General features: G+C 42.5%; 1 protein-coding gene across 1 annotated transcript in view; it reads right to left on the reverse strand.

Moving 5' to 3' along the window:
- The window catches only part of LOC120402166 (vacuolar protein 8-like), a 46,066-nt gene that overhangs the window by 953 nt on the left and 25,178 nt on the right, over nucleotides 1–19,935 (reverse strand). Inside the window, exons 9-13 of the mRNA XM_039532608.1 lie at nucleotides 14,732–14,865; nucleotides 9,988–10,116; nucleotides 4,400–4,514; nucleotides 3,189–3,323; nucleotides 1,291–1,416 (exon numbers count right to left, since the gene is read on the reverse strand). Coding sequence (XP_039388542.1) covers nucleotides 1,291–1,416; nucleotides 3,189–3,323; nucleotides 4,400–4,514; nucleotides 9,988–10,116; nucleotides 14,732–14,865 — 639 coding nt within the window. The remainder of the gene's footprint in view (nucleotides 1–1,290; nucleotides 1,417–3,188; nucleotides 3,324–4,399; nucleotides 4,515–9,987; nucleotides 10,117–14,731; nucleotides 14,866–19,935) is intronic.

A 19,935-nucleotide genomic window follows, 5' to 3' on the forward strand; every position in this document is an offset into this window, starting at 1 on the left:
CTTTCTACTTCCTCATCCCCTGAAAATACTATGAAAAGTGTTAAGAGGCTCAATCAAAACTAGTAGCCCTAAAATATGAGGCCTGCTAGTTTTAATTTGGTTTGGTAGGCATTCCTGGTCAGACATTTGAGAACAGAACAGTGGTACCTTTCAGCAGTCTACATGCCAAGTAGTTTGAATTCTCTGCATATTGCAATTCTCGCTTTGCATAATTGGGTAGACGTGGAGAAAGGCTTGTTGCTAAGCCAAGTTATATTTTAGGCCCATCAGCCTGGAAAAATGTCCATACATAAAGAAGCAAAATGGTGGTAAAGACAGACCATTATTCATGCTCTCATCTCTTGTGCTAAAGGATAATAATTTACTGTTAATGAGTGAAAATTTAATGAACAAGCACTAACCAGGAGGTTATTAGGTGTGTTCTTTGTACATTTTGACATTTTTCTAAGACAAAGAGCTAGTCCAGTTCCATTTGGACAAATAGCCATGCACAGAGCTCCTATTTCCCAGTGACAGGCTATACTTTCCCAATAAAGCCTGTTCGATTTTCAGAAAGTAAAACGGCACCAGTTTGCCTTTATTTTAGAAAAATCATTTTGGTAAGTGTGTCTTAAAAGAGCCAAGGTAATTGCTACCCCTGAGTCCCCTCTCTCTCTCCTCTTTTTGATTTGGTGAATAGAGCTAATCCCCAGTAGGCAGGAGCACTGTCAGGTACATTTACTGTATGTGAAGCTTTTTTTTACCAGGCAGTGAATGTATTGCATTGATGTCAGTGGACTTGGCAGAATTCAATTTTTATTTTTTGGTAATCTTGACAGATAATATCAATGTTTATTTTTAACTTTTTTATCTTATTGATTTATAGTTCGAGTTGTGCAAAATTCTTAGGTTTAAACCTTTTATTTTTATTTATTTAAATTTTCACGGTTGCAGGAAATGATGGGGGAGGGTCAGACAGTTATTATTTAGTGACAGTCGCCATTGAGATTCAAAACATTAAAACTTTATAACCATTAAAACACAAATTGTCAATATCACATGTCAAAATATACAAAGTAAATTTCCTTAAATCAAACTCCAATAATTTCTCAAACCGCATTTTTTTCTTTCCCTATCTGTAAATTTTGATTATCATCTCTAATTTTTTTCATTGGTTTGTGTGTGCACAGCAAAATCGACATGTACTGATAAAAATCTAATCCTTCAAAGCCTGGATATGAGCAGTTAGAATTGAGCTGTGCCTTGCAGTCTAGGTACTGGTATTGAGAACTGATGAATCAAGGGACATACCTTCCAGTAATTTGCCCAGCGTAGAAATACCCAGCTGCTGAAAGCGAATCTCTTGGTGGTTGAGAAAATTCATGAGGTAGTGCTGGACTTCCTCCATGTGGCATTTCAGCAGAGACATCACTTTATCTACATTAATGGGAGTAGGGTGAGAGAAGCAGAAACAATTTAAAGTGAGCACTTATTTGTTACAGGTTTCATAAGGCAACATTTTTAATCAAATGAGGAATTTGATACTATTTCAAAATGTGTGTTGACTCAGCTATTTCCTCTCCCCTACCCAACTACATGCGAAGTTCCAATTTTAATGGACAATAAAAGAGCCTCCACATGTTATAAACCCATTAGTGTCCATGATATTGCAGTTAAATTGTATGTAAGGTTTCTACTGACCAGGCTGCTGCACTGGGAGCCTGATGTATGGTATTTGTAGAGTCTACATGCTATTTATGGACTTCTCAAACTATTGATCAGCCTTTCACACACACTCACCTAGTCTGTAAATATTTCAAAAGCTCTGTGCATGGTTAGTGCTTGCAGGCAGCATTTGTTTCTCTGAATAAGATTCTTCTTTAGTGTAAGATGTTTGATGTGGGGATTGAAGTAGGTTTGAATTTTTTCCCTTGCTAGAACCTTTCATTCCAGACTCTAATATCTGTCAGGTCAGAGTGGGAGAGAATTTGGAATTTAACTACTCCTTTCATTGGAGAGACGTGTCGAAAAACATTGAATATTCTTGCTCCATTTCTGTTTTTTATATATATATATAAAAAATCCTATTTTGCAAGTTGAAAAGATCTAAATTTTATGGAGCAAGTATATTGGGCACACAGGTATCTATTCTCTGCAGATAATGCAATGCTCTTTTCATTATCCCTCATTGTAATTCAGAGATTACTGGATAAATTCTCAGAGGTCTGCTTTCCTGAGTGTTAAATTATTCCAGAACTAAGGTAATTTTGTTGGCTCAAGAAGGCTCTGTTGGTCAGTGGATGGAGTTAAGTTAAACTTCTTGAGCCAAATAATTTCTGACATAACTTCTTTGTAACAAGAACAGGAGTACTTGTGGCACCTTAGAGACTAACAAATTTATTTCAGCATAAGCTTCTGTGGGCTACAGCCCACTTCTTCAGATGCATAGAATGGAACATATGGACAGAAGATATTTATACATACAGAGAACATGAAAAGGTGGAAGTACTCATAGCAACTCTAACAGAAGATATTTATAACGTAACTCCTCTGCTACCTACCCTCAACCATATTATATGGACTAGACTAGAGTACTTTGTAGGTGGGCAGGGAGAAAGAAGACTGATGATATTTCCTGTCTGGATTATGTTCAAAATTATTTCCTTCCCCTCCTCCTTCCCCTCCCCCCAAAGGTGAGAAATGCCATACACCATCCCATCCTCTTGCCCATCCTGCTTCAAGGTCCTTGATCATGTTTCTCACAGTGACACACACAATAACCACTGCAGAATGTGCAAGACCAACTAGCAGCTGGTTGTAGTGGTTAGAGCAGGAGACTAAGCACCAGAGCCTCTGCTGGTGTAAATTGGTATGGTTCCATGGAGTAAAGCCTAGGAATCAGTACCCTGAGTTCTATTACTGCCTCTGCTATGGATTTACTATTTGACCACAGCTAAATCAATCTTTCAGAGCCCAAGTTTCCCCTTCTATAAAATAGGGGCAGTAATACTTACCTAGCTCACCAAGGTATTTTGAGACTCAACAGTATTTGTGAAGCATTTTGACATCAGATGAAGTGTGCTATGAAAATGTTAATGATTATTTAGTGACTGAAGGCCAAACCCTTTTTGAAAAGACACAGTTGACATTTCACTTTACACAATATAAATGTGTCAGAAATGTAATTAAACTCTTTGCATAACATTTACCATGACATATCATGTGTCGGACAATGGAGGCAGCTTGAAATGATGACTCTGTATGTTCCCGTTGCCCAGCCAATCTCACTAGGCGCTTTATCAGGGGTTCATTCATCCATTCTAGCAAGTGTAATGTGGCACCTTCTGGGAGACAGGAAGCAACAAAAAGGCTACATAAAGACATGTGAATAAGCTGTAAAAAAACCCCAAGGGCTTTAGAAATGCATCAACCAGAAGGCCAAAAGCCAGACTGTCTAAACAGGACAGCCCAACGCCCTTTGCACAGCTGGAGGACCAGAATGAATGCAGTACTTTTGAAAAGCAACTTCTGGGACCTAGTACCTAGAACCCACAGCTTCAGGCTGTGAATTCAGTGAAAATTTGGCCTATAGAAAGGCTGATACATTTTATAATATGATTCATCTGTTCAGAACACATACCACTTTATGTGAAACAAAGCCATTTGGCATGGTGGCCTCAACCTGCCCAGTCACCACTGGATAAGTGTCCACTTCACAAAACTAACTCCCACCAATCAGCAACCTTGCTGGTAGTCACAGCAGGGAGGCAGAAAAGCTGAATGGTCATGAGACTGAAATACCCTCCCAACCCAAAGGTGCTCATTGCGGGTCATGGTTGTGGCCTATTGAGGGGCAGGGTGGGAAAGCATGTACTGCTCCTCTCGCACCCACTGCTGCCCTTCTGAGGCTAAAGGGAGGGTTTTCATCTCCAGGACTGTCCATCTGGAACTTCTGACGTACACAAAATCCACATGCAAACATTAAAAAAGCAAACGCAAAGTCGCTTTGCTTTTTAGCTTTTTCCTCTTGCTAAGTGGGTCTTTGCTGCTATAAAATTAATTATCTGAAATTAATGGAAAAATACATCAGGGTCACAAACCAGTGGAATCACAGTATCATTACAATTAAAAACACATACGCCAGCTACACTAGCAATATTAGACAAAGTGAATTGTGATCAGAGCAGTTTTTAAAAGCTGAAACGGTTCAATAGACAAGAATTCAAACAGTAGGGCCTATTTCTCCCACCAGTGGGATCAGTCTACGCTCACTGAAGTTAATAGTAAAACTCCCATTGACTTTATTGGGAGCAAAAATGGGCTCTCTGTGTGTGTGCATGCGCTCCTCTCTTTTTAGCAATAATGAGAGATGTGTGCATGCTGTGAGATTAGACTGCTTGCTATGTGATTGCTCCCTTACCATGCTTTGCCAGCTCACCAAGAGAACATGTCACGTAATGAAGAGATTCTTCTTGAATTTCAGTAAACAGGATAGCCTGGAGGAGTCCTTCCACACATGGACTTTCCATGATTCCCTGTGATGAGAAAGAGATGATATTTAGCTCTTTTACAGTGCTTTGTAACTTCCAAGGACTTCACAAACATGAACTAATTCATAGAATACTGAGGATAAAATGGGCCAGTGCTAACAATTGCCATCTGCTTACCCATAATAGACAAGATGCATTGTGCTAGTGGGAGAGCGGTCAAGCTTGATACTCATCTTGGATTTTCTGGGACCATACTGATTTCGACAGAGCTGTCACACAAGCTCTGTCTATGGGATGGTCACAGGACCTCAGATCACTTATAGAGCCAAAAAAACTTCATGTTGTGAGTCATTGTGTCAGGATGTGTTTTATTGCAAGGTCATCGTGTGCTGATGTTTTGATGTGGACCAAAAAGTCAATATATTGAATTACCATATGCCATGCAACACAGAAGCTTATTGTTTTCTCATCATTACCTCCACATTTTTGACAACTTTCTGGCATTCAAATGCTCAGATCTATACAAGATATTTTAGGTGTGGTCTTACCAGAGCCAAACAGCAAGAGAGTATTACTTCTCTGGGGTGTGACATGATGGCTCTCCATATGCAGCCAAACCTTGCAATGTCATATCACATTGTGAATTGCTTAAACATACTTTTGTGCATCTACTTCCTTTAAGGTGCAGTGTGGGGAAAAAAGCTTTTAAAAAAATTAACACATTTATTCAGCCAGTGATAACTACCTCCAGGGTGTCATGGCCCTTGGGGCTTAGAAGGATTTAGGACACCCTGTTGCAGAGAACTGTGTATCCAAGGGGAAAAAATTAGTAAATGTGCCATAGGATGCTAATGCTATTGTGATGTTTTGGGCCATTAGGACCAGACTTCAGTGCATACACAGTAACACTAGCATCCTATGAAACTTTTTAATAAAAGTTCTTCCTCGGATACAAGTTCTTCTAAACCCAAGGGCCATGAAACCCACCCTCTGTCCTAATTTTCTCACTGGAAGGAAATCCCATTGGCATGGCTAGGCCACAAGGACAGGTTCAGACCACTGGAAGAGGTTTGAGGAACCATCATTCCAACCTTCAGATCCTGGTCAGATTTGGTGGGTCCTACAGGGTGGAGCTCCTCACATGCGAATGGCCAGAAGTTCCTTCTCTCAGCTGTGAGAAGGTAACAAGAGAATATCTGGATTCCTCACTGCACATAAAACAATGATAGTGGGGAGAGTTGTGATGGTTTGGTATCTGTCTGTACATGTCTGTAATAACATGTGACCTCCATTTGACAGCATAACCATCATTGTGAAACATGTGACCTACATTTTGAGCATGTCAGTGTAGTTTTCCCAGTTTGGACTTTGGTAAGTGCCTGACTGGAGCGTTACAGCATGTGAGTTAGTCACATAATAGAGAACACAGAAATCTTATCGAAGGGCAGAATCTGCTCCAGCTTCCCTCTCTCTCATGGTGGACCACTGCCAGACAACAGAAGGACTGCAGGAGAGGCCTATCCAGCTGACATACTGGGTGGCCTAGGACTCTCAAATAGGCATGAGCATAGACTCAGGGGCGAGCATGTATGGGCTTTTTGTTATTTTTCCGTAAGATCTGTAACTCCTGTGTTCTTCAAGGATAAAAGTTACTGTGATTTTAGCGACTCCTGTGCAAAGCCTGTGTTCCTTACTCTGCCCTGTAGTTCCTGGGAAGTTAAACTATAAACTGTGGAACTATAGGGGGCATGAGTAAGTGACTGGGGAAGTCTGAGAAGTCTCATCACGGGTTTCAGCACCTAGAGCAGTTGGACTGGGGAGTCCCGCCTCTCAAGGAAGGCTGACAGCGAGTGTACTTTAGCAACCTAGAGCTAGAAACAGTGTCTGGACTGTGCCCAAACCCTGCTGGCTTGGTAGCTGATGGGATCCAAAGCTTGGTTCCATTACAACAGACTGGTGACCATGCACTAAAAGGGGATTCAGCCAAGTCTGTAACAAGAGTTATCACCTAATCAGGAACTCATAAAAAGGGCCGGCACCCTTTCAGGCAGAAAGACAAATCTTCTGCAGAATGCAGGAAAAGGCTTTCAAGGGGGACGTTCTCTACAGCTCAGTCAGGAAAGTGGGTTACACCCAGGGGCGGCTCTAGGGATTTTGCCGCCCCAAGCATGGCAGGCAGGCTGCCTCTGGCGGTTTGCCTGCGGAGGGTCCGCTGGTCCCGCGGCTTCGGCGAACCTCCCAGAGGCACACCTGCGGGAAGTCTATCGAAGCTGCAGGACCAGCGGACCCTCCGCAGGCAAGCCGCTGAAGGCAGCCTGCCTGCCGCCCTCGGGGCGCTGGCAGAGCGCCCCCCGCGGCATGCCGCCCCAAGCACGCGCTTGGCATGCTGGGGCCTGGAGCAGCCCCTGGTTACACCTAGGCAAAGCAAATGTATATTAAGCCATTGAACATAACTTTTTGTATAAATTGTTTCTTCGTTGCCCATAGGGTGAGGGGGACCAGGTTAGTCAAGACCCTGCTGCTTTTCAAGTTCAGCCACAATACTTGTGTACCCTGCTGGCATAAACAGGGCTTTTGTTTGTTTTGTTTTTTTGTGACAAAGACCCTTAATTGGTTTGGGGGCAATTCCTTGGGGTGGACAATAACATTAAATGAGCCCCTTATTCATCAGATAACAAATGCTTAGACTCAAAATGATATAAACACATCTCCTTGTGACATGCAAACTTTGAAAATGAGGACCTTCCTTTACTCTTCCTCCAGGACTTCAGTTCAGAGGCATATATTTGTCTGCTATAGGTCTAGCACAACTACCTAGAATGGCTGTGGTTTTGGTGATTTGTAACTTCAATGCTTGTTGCACACACTATGAACTACTGGACTCTGGTCTGGCTGGGTTCATCATAAGGAAACTGATTTTCATAATGTGCAGTTGGGGGTAATTGCCTTTTCGGCCCTAACTTGTGATCAGTTTTCTGCCTTGAAGCATGAAGCTTGTGAAACCTTATTATTTTTGTCAGATACTGTATCTTAAGAGGCTGTTGTTAGACATTCAGATTTCTAATCTGTTTTAATCTTGCTAAAATATTTGTCCTCCTAATGTTCAGCAACAGGGAGTTCCATAGGTTTATATCAAAGTCTTTTTTTCACGTGTATCTTCCAATTTAAATGAGTGTGCTCTCGTGTTATGGAAGACAGGAAAGAGGAATGCAAGACTAATTTTTCTATTTTTAATAAAATACACCTTTATTTTATATTGCATTGTTTGTCTCATAAGCTGTATCCCATGCTCTACTCTATAAAGTTAAAAGAAGAATGAAAGCAGCAGGAAGGAGATGTTAAGATGCAGAAAAGGAAGGAAAGGTAGGTTTCCAGGTTTGAAATGAGATGAGTCAGCGAGGCAGGAAAATGTGTCCAAAATTCAGAGCTGCAGAGAAGAAGGCTCTTGCACCAGAACTAATCAGATTATGTGCAGAGACAGAAAGGAAGCTAGTGCAACACAACTGAAGGAAGGACAGAGAGAGTAAAGCAGGCACAGAGAGGTCTTTCAAAAACAAGAAAAACATTGAACTGGATCAAATGGGAAGCCAGTGGAGTTGTTTGAGGATGTGGCTAATGTGATTGTATTTTCCTGTAAAAGTAGGTAGGTGGTCCAAGAGAACTGAACCTTAGTAGTAAAGGGGTGAGGAAATGAATGCATGGATGAGGATTTCATCAGAACTGGAGATGCATCTGGCAATGCAGATTGTTATAGGCAACTTGGCAGTTATAAGTAACACATTATTTTATATACCTCTTCTTTCCATTTGAATAATCAATGCTAGCCTCTTTTTAATCTCAGGCTTTTAAATCTCTCCTCATATGGATGCCAACACCCCAAACCTGTGCTTCTAATCTTCAATGGCTCATCTGTTTAGCTATCAAGAAACAGCATGGCTTATGAGCATGAAGCTGTGGAATTTGAAGGGGCATATGGGATTTGCTATATGTTAATTTATACTGTGTAATTAGAAGACTTATTGGAATGTGGTGCTACAGGCTTTTCCAATCAGAAGAGTACAAATTACACTTACCTACTTGAAAGTAATAGACACAGAGTAACTCTAAAATTGTATGTATTGAAGCATCCCTCATCTCATGGGAAGAGATGAGTGTTATTAGAAGAGTGGTGCAAAAGCTTTGCAAAGCACTGAAGGCCCCAGGAAGAGACCATGACATCCTATGCGAGCTTTGTTTCTGAATTTCCTCAATCACCGACCTAGGAGAACTACAAAGTCTGGCATTGTGTAGGCTTTTGGACAGGAAGGAGGACTTAGGAAAGTTTCTGGAAGGAAAAAAGTAGGACTTTGGGAAGGGGTTGAGAGGTACGAGGTGCCATAGGTGCTAGAACTGGGGGTGCGGGAGGACAGGCTGGCTTGAAGTGGATGCCATCATATACAGGGTTTACAGTTTGGTTCAATGGCTCTCAGCACTCGCACTATACAAATTGTTCCAGCACCCCTGCAAGGCTCTGTTTTCTTTTGTCCGGGTTTGTGTACTTTATTGGCCTCGCAGCAAGGCAGTGGATGAATGGAATTCTGGGATTATATTATCCAAACACAGGGAAATCAGATGAATGTTGGACCCCACAAATATCTAGCCACAGACATCCATTGTAAAAAGAAAGGATTGTCTTGTGGTTAATTCACTGGACTAGGATTTGGAAGATGAGGATTCAATTCTCACTCAGCCTCAGACCTTCTGGGTGACTTGGGCAAGTCACTAAATCTCTCTGTGCCTGAAATCTCCCTGCTATACATATCCCTAGACCAGTGATACTCAGACTGAGGCTCGTGAGCCGCAAGTGGCTCTTTAATGCGTCTCCTGCGGCTCTTTGCAATACAAGATATTGAAACACTGTGTGATTTAATTATTAAGCAATCAGGCTGCTTCTACTATGTTATTAACTAATTCAAGTTGACAAAACAATACTTGGTCAGTTATTTTGCTGTGAGAATAATGTTCTATCTATCTATCTATCTATCTATCTATCTATCTATCTATCTATCTATCTATCTATCTATCTATCTATCTATCCCTTTTATATAGCAAATGAAACAATGAATTCACTCTACTGTGGCTCTTTTGGGTAATGTTGATCACGAATTTGCATCCTGAACCACTGAGGTCTGAGTATCACTGCCCTAGATGAAAAATGTAGCTATTAAAACCATGAGACTCTATCACTGGCCTGTATGACAAGTTAAATATTTCTTATTTTCCACAACATTTAATACTGTGTAACAACGGAAACAGAGATAAAAGACAACTTTTAATGTGGAGCATCAGATCCTGCCCACTTGTACACTCCTGGGAATTTTGCCACTAACTTCAGTGGGAACAGGTGCAGGCCCAGAGTGTAAGACTTTTTTTGCCTATGATTTTAAAAGCCATTCTTTGGTGTGAGTAACTCTTATCTGACATAGCTGAAAGTGCAGCCTTCCAGTGTGTAATTCTGTGAAGAAAAACTGCTACTCACCTGTATGTTTTTGCAAAGGCTCAGATTTTTGATGATACAGGCAGTGTGACCAACGATCCCTGGGTCCGTTTGGTGAGTTAACAATAGCACCCCCAGGTTCTGCAGCACCTCTCCATGCATTAAAGCGTCCTGCAAGAGCAACAAGCCATTCAATCACTGCTGATAATGACAGTGCTAAAGCATGTGATGTGACTCCATGTTATGTCATGGGTAGGACTACCCCAGCTCAACTTTCAGCTGTTTTAAACTAGCTGTAGTTTAGAGCTGTAGTTCTCAAATTGTGGTCCATTGACCACTCCTGTTACACATAACACATGCTAGTGGTCTGTGGAGAGGTGGATGGTCCGATGGTACTGGCTGATACTCCTCATTTCCAGTTGACAAATCCCATCAAATACTTTTAAAATATTAAAGTGCCAGCTAAGCAATAGCTGTAGTAATCAAAGGGAGGCATGTGATTATGAATGAGAAGGGCAGTGCTCTGGGTAATGGTGAATGGAAGAGGTAGATCATTCAGCAATCTTTACATTAGATAGATATGGTCAACTTGATTTGTTTTAAACAGACTACTTTTTTTAATCAGTTTGTGATCAGGCACTTTTTAAAGTCACATTCCTGAAATTCCTTTTAAAAAGACCCTGTTCAAAATTGTATACTGGTTTCTCTGCTCTCCTATTGATATTTAAAGGCCTTTCAGAAAGCTTACCCCTTGCTGAACTTCCAGGCTTCTCTTATGCCAGTGGGATCGGACCCTAGCTCCAAGTTTGGAATTGCTGGCCACCAAGTCTCCCTGGTATTAATATGAACTTATATATTGTTTTTCAGTAAGGTGAACTGGAGGGAAAACTCTCACACAGACTTAATCGGCTTTGGATCCGACCCATAGTTGCAAGCAATACCTAAGATCATAGTGTAGCTAAAAGGTTAGCAAATAAAACATTTCTCTGTTCTTTCAGTCTGTTTGCTTTGGGCATTTGACAGTACTTTGTGTAGTCACTAATGTACTTCTTTATTCATACTGTTTAGAAACTGAGGCTTGCTAGCAAGGATGTACTAAATTTTTAACCCGGCATACATACTGAGATGAAAGACATTACTCTGGAGTTTTGGAAATGTCAGGCTCCTTGAAGCAGCATCAAAGTTAGATGTCTTTAAAAATCAGTTTAAATTGCATCTTTCCTGATTTGTAGGTTGTTACAAAAAGAGTATTTTATTTTCACTTTTATTTTGACTGACATCTTCAAATGCATCCATTCCAAACAGTCACAAGGTGAAATGCTGAAGCAAAACATGAAAGAAGACAAATCCAAAGTTCAGCACGATGGTTAAACTTGGGGAACAAAGTATGGCTTAACAAGCTCAGATGTCTACATGTTAGGTTTCAATCAGGGTGTGGTATGTACAGATATATGCTTGTGAATTTCTCTAGCGATGTCTTTCCCTCTCTTCATAGACACAACTCACCTAATCTTAGCTAGCTAGAATGCGTTCAATTAACTGTAAAGACAATTTTGGATACTGTAGGTTTGACTCTTTTTTTTTTTTTTTTTTTAACCTGTGTAACTCCAATTGACTTCAGTGGAGCTACTCCCAACTTGCATCAGCAGAAAAAGCAGCTCGGCCCTTTTAATTGAGCACAGACCAAAAATGAACTCTTAAAGTACATGAATGGGTCCACTGCCAATCTTTCTCATACATGTAGGATATACATTTGATCACTATCCCATCGGATGGCAGGTATTAGAACACTAAATTCTGATGGGCCTGCAGTATTTTGCAATTATGTGTGTGAGACACAGATTTCATTCCAAGTTCATTATTGCGATCCTCTGTTCAGTGAGGGAGAGCCACAGACGTAGCATTCTCAGTAGAAGATGGGTGAACAGATTCAGATGAGCTATTGGCCAAACTTCTTCCCCAGACTCAAACAGCTGGAACTGAAAAAAGATCCTAATCCACACTGGTCAGAGAAACCATTCTAGCAGCAATCGTTTTTATCATTTTAATACCTGGCCATTGTAAAGAACTCTGAAATCATCTAGTGAAGTGTACTAGCAAGGATAAATATTATTCCCATTTTACAGACAGTGAAACTGAGATGCAGAGAATCAAAGTTACTTTATGTCCTAGAACAAGTTAGTCAGTGGCAGAACTGGACTAGAACCCAGGTGTTCTGAGCCCTAATCCTTTGCACTAACAAACATGGCTTCACCTCATGCTGAAAAGGCCCTTTATTATAACACCCAACCTCTTTCTTAGGGCTTTGGGACTGGATTGCTCTTGACAGAACTGAACAGAATTCTCTTTGCATTGGGGAAGCTAATACAGTGTTATGTTGCATGCTCACCATGAGTCAATGCAATGGCCAAGCCGGTGAATCACAGAGAGGCTTTCTATTAAAGAATGAAGGCTCCATGAAACATTCCATCTGATCAAATCCACGGTAACTAAAGGGCAGATAAATTTTACCCTATTGTATATTGGCCAGTATTTGTAATGACTCAAGCATTACTTCATTTACTTGTAAATGTTAGCTTTGTTCTGTGGTTTGTTTTCCTACTGCTGTTCCCAGGGAACAGTCCCTCTAATTCACTCAGAATTCAGACCGGGCCAGAGAAGGAAGCCTTGAAAAGAGCTGAAAAATAGGCTAGAAACGGTGAGGGGGGAGGGAGGGAAACAAGGGACAATGGATAAGACCCTTGTCTAGATACTCAGAGTTGAAACTCACAATGCAGCAACATTCAACAATCAGTGACAGTGATGTTTGCTCACTAAAATAAATTTCAGAATGCAAACACTTCTCACCAGAGATGACATTTCACTTAGTGTCCTATTGCAGACCCACATATTACCCTTCCCCTGCTGGATGGTTTGACCGTTTCATTGTTGATGTAACCACTTTGAACTTCTGGTCATGTTGGATGCTCCAGCTGTGCGCAGACAGGATGTGATTGGGGGGTTGACTGAAATACTTGACATACATTTTAGAAGCCATGAAGGGGATAGATTGTATGCATAGCTTGGGAGGGTGGCGGGAAGGGGAAGGTTGAACTGCAAGAGGTGCTTTCTTGGAAAATTAACAGCTTTATTACTGAGATAAAATTCTGACCTGATTCTTCACATTGAGTAGCACTTTAGTAACCCCATTGACTTCACTTATTTAAATTGTAAACTCTTTGGGGTGGGGACCGACTTTTCATTCTGTGCATACAGTGCCTTGCACAATGGGGCCCAGATCCATGACTATGATCCCCAGCGCTAATGCAATTCAAATAAATAATAAGCATAATGCCTTTCAAAGGCATAATGCCTTTCAAAGGCATCATGCCTCCAGGCACTTCTGCTTGGGCAGTGCACCTTCTCGCCTTTCCCAGCACACTACTAAGTTGTAGGAGGCATAATTTTAACCATGCTGTGCTGAATGTGCAAGATCAATTGATGTACAAAGCAGCAGGTCTGCAGTTCCCAGTGGGAGTTTCAAGACAGCATGAATTTCTTTCATTACTTAGCCACTAAAAGCCCCTAAAACAAGCCTTGGGTAGTCAGATTATCTTGTCACTACTGTAAAAAGCTACATCATATGCTAGGCTTTCACTTTTTTTGCTTGACATCCTTAAACGCTAACTGATTTAAGAGGTTGTTAGCTTAAAAATCGTATATTAAAATTTCCTTACTTGTGACTACTGACACCATCAGCTATTGTAATGGAAATTATTGTACAGATGTTGCTTTTCACTATCTTATACTTTGTTTACTTTTGCATTTCTTTCTGCATGGACAAAGAAAATACCGTGGTCAGCATTTTATTTTGTTTGTTTTTATAATCTACCTCTAATCAGTTTTGCTTTCAGGTTCTCAGGCATTAGCAATAACATTTCACCATTTGTGGTGCCGTTTACCTTGAACAAAATAGCCACATCTAACTAATGGTTTGTCCCCAAAGGGACAATTAACACATCTTAAACCCCAGTGTGGATGCTCTCATTCAGAAGTAAAGTGGCCTTGTTTGCTTTAGCTTAGTGGTTCTTCAAAAGAGATCAATTCACTTGAACTTTCCTGAGTGTCCCTGTGTAGACAAGCCCTAACAAAATTACTATGCTGAGCCCTGTAGATAAGATGTAGCTTTCTTTCTCCAACCTGATGGTCTCTATCTCTCAGCATACTATTCTGTGTCCTGCCATTCAGCCTAAAAAAAGCCCTTAGCTGTAAAGAGGCAGCACCGTGCGCTAAAAAAACCACCTCAACCAGGGCGTGGCTCCCAGTGCTGGGGCACTGATTACACTGGCAATTTAGAGTGCTGCAACTTGCTGTGTGCAGGGGGTGTGTGTTTTTTTCACACCCCAAGTTGCAGCGCTGTTAATTGCCAGTATAGACAAGCCCTAAGTCACTAGCCCTGCAATGCTTGGAGTGTAGTAGTCAGTAGAGTGTGGGCTGGTGTGAGTGACCTTCTTCTTATACAGCTGCTCTACAACACAAAGGACTAAACTCAATGTCCACTGGGTCCCCTTCAACCCACACTATCCCGATAAATTGTCCAGGTGCAGTTGCAGTAGCTAACCCTTGATCTCTTTGGGAAGGCCCTTTCTGTTTTTCTATGGAGATTTGCACATCGAGTATTTTATATCGGTAATTCATTATATGCAACATTAACATTGTTGCCGTAGCATTACTTAGTTAGGAGTATTAACAATTTTATTCCAGGCAGTGGCAAGAACCCCTGCTATTCAGCAACTATCATCCCTACCTGGTTGGCTGGGTGTTGGGATAATATCCAGAGCAGTGCAATAGAAGCTTGTTGAACATCTGAATTGCTAGATGCAAGGAGAGAGAGCAGCTTGGGCAGGATGTCCATAGCAATGATGTCAGCCTGAATGTTCACTGTTTGGAAGAATGACAAAGCAGCTCAGTGTGGCGTAAAACGTTGTTAGAAGGTGTATGGCACAATTATGGTGCTGTTTTCATGAATGTTAGACAGACTTATGGCTGAATGGTGATATATATATATCCCTGTCCAGGCAGGGCCGAATTGTGTTTTTCCAGGTTATAAAAATCATGCATTATCTGTTCTGTCTCCCTCTACCAGCACTGTGTCTGGAGGAGTAGTATGGACCCAGATTTGAATATAGCTTTGAAAGCACTTTGGCCTTGTTTGCATTGGTCAACCAAACCATGTTTTAAATGAGTTTAGCTGGAATGAGTTAAAGTTCATTCACGGGGACTCTGGGTGGGTGAGTGGTGGTGGCGGGGGCGGGGTATTTGGAGAGACAGAGCCTGTCTAAACAATTTTCCCATTGCCTTAGCGCTGCCTGCCACTGCCAGAGTGGTACAAATGCATGGAATGAGACAAGGTTCTGATCCTTGATTCTTTGGAAGAACACTTCCCATTTTGTAATTTTAAATCAATAAATAAACCATCTGTTTGAAGACGCTTGTCAAGGACATGCCTAGTTTCTGTCCCAAAGCATCCAAAATGATATTTCTTTTCCTCCTTTGAAAGGAAGCCAAGAAACTGCTCCAATTTGGTCTTCAGTCTCGTAAAATAACTGAAGAAGATCTCTTCCCAAGAGAGAAAATTTGGGAGATGTGGTCATGTGACTTTAGACATATTGACACAGAAGGGAAAGGGCTCATTTGTTGTACCACAAACACACACACAGCTTGGCAGTCCTGGAGTAACAAACTTGAAGGCAGGCTGGGAGCTGCGGGAGCAAAATGAGTGGATCAGAGAGGAGAGCTCTTAAAATTAGTTCCCTGTTGACTGAACTAAATTGCACCATACTAAATAGCAAGTACTAGTGAAGTACTTGCTTTAGATGTATGGTACAGAGGAGATACAGAAGAAACTGCTTATGAGAATTGCCCTAAAATATTTGTAAAACCAAATTAAAATGACACCTGTTTATGATTTAAAAAGCTAATGTGACAGAATGAAGAAAAGACGACCCTGAATACACGTCAGAGATCTAGGGCATGACTGGTGCAGGAACAGTAATTGCACTAGGAATGTTTGAATGAGGGATGGGAATAGGTGGCATTTCAAAAAGGAAGAGGGAGGATGAAAACAATTGTAATCTACTAGATACATGTACAACTGGTCCTCTGCACTATCACAGACCAATGCTTGTTTTTAGACAGCTAGTTACAGTGATCAACTGTTGCAGAGAAATTTATAATTAAAATATACACTTACATAGTGGCTTTCATCCTGAAGGCTCCAAATCACTTCATAAACTATATGCAGTGTAAATGCCATCATAGAAATACAACCACTTTCCTATCAGAGATTGCCAGCTATTTCTTTAGGGAAAGACTAGTGGAAATTGTCACTGCATCCTTCATTGGCCAACACTCTTGTGGCCTTCTGCCACACAAACAGAAAGCAATGTGCAAATGTTACAGGGTTTGGAAGTAAAACTCCTGCTAACCCTGGTAGGGATAGTTCTGTTCTGTTTAGGTTCTTATACTGTACTTCACTCATTATCCCTGGTATCTGTTTTGTGTTAGTACTTTTCTGGCAGTGTGGGTATCCTCCAGACAGCCAGCAGATGGAGTCAGAGCCTCTACTGAAGCCATAAAGGACAGTTACACTTATGGACTAGTACAAGCAGTGCAAAAAGCTGCCATGAGATCTTAGTATGTTCATTCTGTATGTGAAGAAGCCCACCTAGACTTTCTAGACACAGGCTTGCTCTAGAGGACACTGCTGCATAGCAGGGCGTGAGGCTTCCCTTCCCCTTCTTCCAGCCCAAATGTGTATTTTAAAAACATGTATCATACCTGTAAATAGGGTTTGATGGCAAATATGTAGGGCTAAATTATGCTTCATGAAAGGCAAAGCCATGCTCAGGAGGAGGTGGCGGCAGTGGCACACTACCTAAGAAGCAATCTCAAGAGACATTCTAAGAACATAAGAACAGCCAGACTGGGTCAGACCAAAGGTCCATCTAGCCCAGTATCCTGTCTTCCGACAGTGGCCATTGCCAGATGCCCCAGAGGGAGTGAATAGAACAGGTTATCATCAAGTGATCCATCCCCAGCTTCTGGCAAACAAAAGCTATGGACACCATGCCTGCCCATCCTGTCTTATAGCCATTAATGGACCTATCCTCCATGAACTTATCGCAGGGATCGGCAACCTTTGGCACGTGCGGGCCAGGCCGGTTTGTTTACCTGCCGCGTCTGCAGGTTCAGTTGATCGCAGCTCCCACTGGCCGTGGTTTGCCGTCCCAGGCCAATGGGGGCTGCGGGAAGTGGCGTGAGCCAAGGGATGTGCTGACCGCGGCTTCTCGCAGCTCCCATTGGCCTGGAGCGGCGAACCACGGCCAGTGGGAGCCGCGATCAGCCGAACTGGCGTAAACAAACTGGCCTGGCCCGCCAGGGTGTTTGGCCTGGCCAGCCGCGTGCCAAAGGTTGCTGATCCCTGACTTATCCAGTTCTTTTTTGAACCCTGTTATAGCCTTGGCCTTCACAACATCCCCTGGCAAAGAGTTCCACAGGTTGACTGTGCATTTTGTGAGGAAATACTTCCTTTTGTATGTTTCAAACTTGCTGCCTATTAATTTCATTTGGTGACCCCTAGTTCTTGTGTTAGGAGAGAGTAAATAACACTTCCTTATTTACTTTCTCCACACCAGTCATGATTTTATAGGCCTCTATCATATCCCTCCTTAGTTGTTTTTTTTTCCAAAATGAAAAATCCCAATCTTATTAATTTCAGAGTGATAGCTGTGTTAGTCTGTATCAGCAAAAAGAACGAGGAGTACTTGTGGCACCTTAGGCCTGGTCTACACTAGGCGTTTAAATCGGTTTTAGGAGCATAAAACCGATTTAACGCCAAAACCGTCCACACTAGGAGGCACCTTATATCGATTTTAATGGCTCTTTAAACCGGTTTCTGTACTCCTCCCTAACGAGAGGAGTAACGCTAGTATCGGTATTAACATATCGGATTAGGGTTAGTGTGGACGCTGATCGACGGTATTGGCCTCCGGGAGCTATCCCACAGTGCACCAGTGACCGCTCTGGACCGCAATTTGAACTTGGATGCAGTGGTCAGGTAAACAGGAAAAGCCCCGCGAACTTTTGAATATTTCCTGTTTGCCCAGCGTGGAGCTCCGATCAGCACGGGTGGCGATGCAGTCCGAAATCAAAATAAAAGAGCTCCCGCATGGACCATGCGGATGTGATCGCTGTAAGGGCAGGCAAATCCGTTCTATCAGCGCTCCGTTACAGAAGATGAAATTCAGAATCCTTTTTTAAAAATCTCCAGACAGACGCCATAGCAGGGACTCAGCGCACTGCAGCGTGACAAGCGTAACGGAAAGCCAAAGAATCAAATGGATGCGCATGGACTGGAGGACTGAAGCTATCCCACAGTTCCTGCAGCCTCCGAAAATTATTTGCATTCTTGGCTGAGCTCCAAATGCTTCTAGGGTCAAACACAGTGTCCGCGGGTCAGGGCCTAGCTTGGCAATCTACTCACCCACCCCCCACCCATGCCCAGAAGCGAAAGGTAAAACAAGCCTCTGACTCTTTTACACGGCACGCTATCTTTACTGAATGCTGCCGATAGACGCGATAGTGCAGCACTCAACACCAACATCCTTGCTCCCCGCCATGGGCTGGTACAATATGATGGAAATCCATCCTCATCATCAGCATAAGCTGATCGTACAAAAAGCTGGAAATCCATCCTCATCATCAGCCTATTGGCCCTAATTTTTTCTGGTGGATGGATGGTGCAATATGGCTGGTAACCATCCTCATCATAGCAACAGGGGGCTGAGCTCCATCAGCCCCACCCTTCATGTGTAAAGAAAAGATTCAGTTGCCCCTGGACTAGCAGTGGGATGCTGGGCTTCTCTCCTACACACTGCTTAATGTCCTGTCTGGACTATCATAGCAGCTGGAGGCTGCCTTCCACTCATTTCTCACTAACAAGTCAGTGTGTCTTATTCCTGCATTCTTTATTAATTCATCACACAAGTGGGGGGACAATGCTACGGTAGCCAAGAAAGGCTGGAATCAACAGATGGGTTTGTTACAGGAGCACCCCCTGTGAATAGCATACAGATAATAATTTCTGCAGGCTCTGACACAGAGCAGCTGTGCTCTCTGGTTCTATGATACGGTGGTTCTCTAGCACACTTGCCTATATTAGGCAGCACTGATTCTATTTTTAGATACCAAAAGGAGGGATTGACTCAGGAGTCATTCCCAATTTCCTGGCTGATTGGCCAGCACTTATGACAGCAGCTAATGGTACAAGACGATGGAAGGTGCAATATGGCTAGTAACCAATCTTGGCTTTTGCGCCCTGGCTGATCGGCCAGGGGCACTAGCAGCAAATGGTACAAAAGGACTGGTAGCCATGATCATCCTCAGTTCCAATTTATGGAAGGGTTTGGATGGTGCAATATGGCTAGTAACCATCTCTGCTGTCATGCAAAAGCAAAAGCATGCTTCTGTGTAGCGCTGCTGAATCGCCTCTGTGAGCGGCATCTAGTACACATACGGTGAGAGTCACAAACTGCAAAACAAGCTCCATGATTGCCATGCTATGGCATCTGCCAGGGCAATCCAGGGGAAAAAGTCGCGTAATGCTTGTCTGCCGTTGCTTTCACAGACGAAGGAGTGACTGACAACATTTACCCAGAACCACCCGCGACAATGATTTTTGCCCCATCAGGCACTGGGATCTCAACCCGGAAGTTCCAAGGGGCGGGGGAGGCTGCGGGAACTATGGGATAGCTAGGGAATAGCTACCCACAGTGCAACGCTCCAGAAATCGACGCTAGCCACGGACCATGGACGCACACCACCGATTTAATGTGTTTAGTGTGGCCGCGCGCACTCGATTTTATAAAATCTGTTTTACAAAACCGGTTTATGCAAATTCGGAATAGTCCCGTAGTGTAGACGTACCCTTAGCGACTAACAAATTTATTT

The sequence above is a fragment of the Mauremys reevesii genome, linkage group 3, assembly GCF_016161935.1.
Source record: "Mauremys reevesii isolate NIE-2019 linkage group 3, ASM1616193v1, whole genome shotgun sequence".
Taxonomy (NCBI): domain Eukaryota; kingdom Metazoa; phylum Chordata; order Testudines; family Geoemydidae; genus Mauremys; species Mauremys reevesii.